The 2,375-nt window shown below is 48.5% G+C and overlaps 1 protein-coding gene across 2 annotated transcripts in view; it reads left to right on the top strand.

Annotated features, from left to right (window-relative positions):
* Positions 1-2,375, top strand: part of TNKS (tankyrase, TRF1-interacting ankyrin-related ADP-ribose polymerase) — a 220,893-nt gene that overhangs the window by 203,971 nt on the left and 14,547 nt on the right. For both annotated transcript variants that reach the window (XM_011942810.1, XM_011942811.1), the window contains exon 26: positions 42-198. In XM_011942810.1, the coding sequence (XP_011798200.1) occupies positions 42-198 (157 nt within the window). The remainder of the gene's footprint in view (positions 1-41; positions 199-2,375) is intronic.

A 2,375-nucleotide genomic window follows, 5' to 3' on the forward strand; every position in this document is an offset into this window, starting at 1 on the left:
TTTAAAGCTTCCTTCAAAGCATTTTTTTTCTTCTTCCTTAGACAAATGCTCTTCTGTAGAGTGACCCTTGGGAAATCCTTTCTGCAGTTTAGCACCATGAAAATGGCCCACGCGCCTCCAGGGCACCACTCAGTCATTGGTAGACCGAGCGTCAATGGGCTGGCATATGCTGAATATGTCATCTACAGAGGAGAACAGGTATGTTACTCATCAAGCAAGCATAACCAAGTTCACAAACATGTCAACAGAGCACAGAGACCGTGTAAGACTTGAGAAAATCTTTCAATGAAATATCCACCACACAGTGTGCTAGTATTAATTACTTCAGATACAAAATAAAGGTATCAAAATAATTCTTTGACATCAACTTTTTACATAAAACCCATTAGTAGCTGTCAGCCACATAACACAGTGTGAACAAGAGGGCAGCGGAGAAACAAAGGCTTGGGCCCTCGTGCTGTTGGGAGGCCTGCGGCTGTGAACGAATGCCTTGTGCCACTTCCTGCGCAGCATGCCGGGGCAGCTGCTGTGAGTGGGTCTGCATGAGTGTACACGCCACAGGATTTGTCCAAAACCAAAAACTTTTGTCTGAATGTAACTGAATTTCAAATGAATACCGTAACTACACTAAAAGAAAAAATAAAGAAGGAAATAACTTAATATATGTAACCTATGAAAACAGTGTTTTACACTATGCCTTCAGTCGTGGGCAGGGTAGGGAATGCTGTTGGGGGAAGACTGACAAAGGAATCCTGAACTCCTTTTAGTAAATCTGTTGATGGTGATACTGTGGGCAAAACAGTGAAACTCTTAGGTATATTATAGGATTGAGCACATGAGTGGATGTGTTGATGTATTGATTTGAGGAGCCAAAGTTCTCACGGTAGAAGAAGGGACATACAAATACGGAATGGAGAAGGTAAGAAAGACTCAAAGGATGAACTGAAATTAGAAATATTACTATGATCTCATGATTTCTAACGTGTGTGTGTGTGTGTATACACTCATGTAAATTTATGGGTAAGTATCAATATAAACGTGTATGTATATGAGAGAGAGAGAGAAACCAAGGAAGGGAGGGAAGGAGAGAAAGAGAGACAGACAGGAAGGAAAGAAGGAAGGGAGGGAGAGAAAAGAGAGGAAGGAAAAAAGTGAGGGAGGGAGAGAGAGAGGAAGGAAGGAAGAGAGAGAGGAAGGGAGGGAGAGAGCAAGGAAGAAAAAGTGGAAGGAAAGGAGGGAGAGAGAAGAAGGGAGGGAGTGACAGAGAGGAAACAAGGAAACGAGAGAGGAAGAAGGGAGGGAGAGGAAGGGAGAGAGAAAGAGACTAAGGAACGGAGGGAGAGAGATGAAGGGAGGGAGGGGAAAGAGGGATGAAGGGATCGAGAGAGGAAGGAAGGGAGAAAGCGAGAGAGGAAGGAGCAAGAGAGAGGAAAGGAGGGAGAAAGGAAGGAAAGAAAGGAGGGAGGAGGAGAGGAAAAAGGAAGGTAGGGAGAGAGAGGAGAAGGGAAGTAGAGGGGGAAGGAAGGAAGGGAGAAGGAGAAGGGGGAATGAAGAGGGGAGAGAGGAAGGGAAGGAGAGAGCTAGAGAACGGAGGGGAAGGAGGGAGGAAGGGAGAGAGAAAAAGGGAGAGCGAGGGAGAGCAGAAGGAAGGAGGGAGGGAAGGAGGGGCAGAGAAAGAGAGAGGAATGGAGGAAGGAAGGGGAAAGGAGGCAGGGAGATAGAGGAAGGAAAGGAGGGAGAGAGCGAGGGAGAGCAGAAGGAATGGAGAGAGGAAGGAAGGGAAGAGGGAGGGAGAGAGGAAGAAAGGGAGGCAGAGGAAGTGAGGGAGAATGGAAGGCAGGGAGAGAGAGGAAAAGAGGAAGGAAGAGGAGAGGAAGAGAGGGAGGGTGACAGAGAGAGGAAGGTAGAGAGAGCCAGGGAGGGAGGCAGAGAGGGAGAAAGGAAGGGAGGGAGAGGTAGAAGGGAAGAAGAGAGAGGGAGGAGGGAGGGAGTGAGAGAGAGAGGAAGGAAAGAGGGAGAGGAAGGGAGGGACAGATAGAAGAAGGGAAGGGAGAGAGGAAGGATGGGAGGGAGGAAACGGAGAGGGAGGGAGGAAGAGAGGGAGGGTGGGATAGAGGGATGAAGGGAGGGAAGAGGAAGGGAGGGAAGGAATGAGAGGGAGGGGGAAGAGAAGGAGAGAGAGAGAGTAAGGAAGTGAGAAACAAAGGGAGGCAGGGAGGGAGAGAGGAAGGAAAGGAGGGAGAGAAAGGGTGGGGAGGAAGGAGATAGAAAGGGAGGGAGAGAGGCAGGAAGGAGAAGGGGGAGAGCAAAAGACATGAAAGAAAGGGAGAGAGGGAGAGACGAAGAAGAAGGGAGGGAGGGAATGAGAAAGAAAG

This window comes from Colobus angolensis, unplaced genomic scaffold (assembly GCF_000951035.1).
Source record: "Colobus angolensis palliatus isolate OR3802 unplaced genomic scaffold, Cang.pa_1.0 Scaffold210, whole genome shotgun sequence".
Taxonomy (NCBI): domain Eukaryota; kingdom Metazoa; phylum Chordata; class Mammalia; order Primates; family Cercopithecidae; genus Colobus; species Colobus angolensis.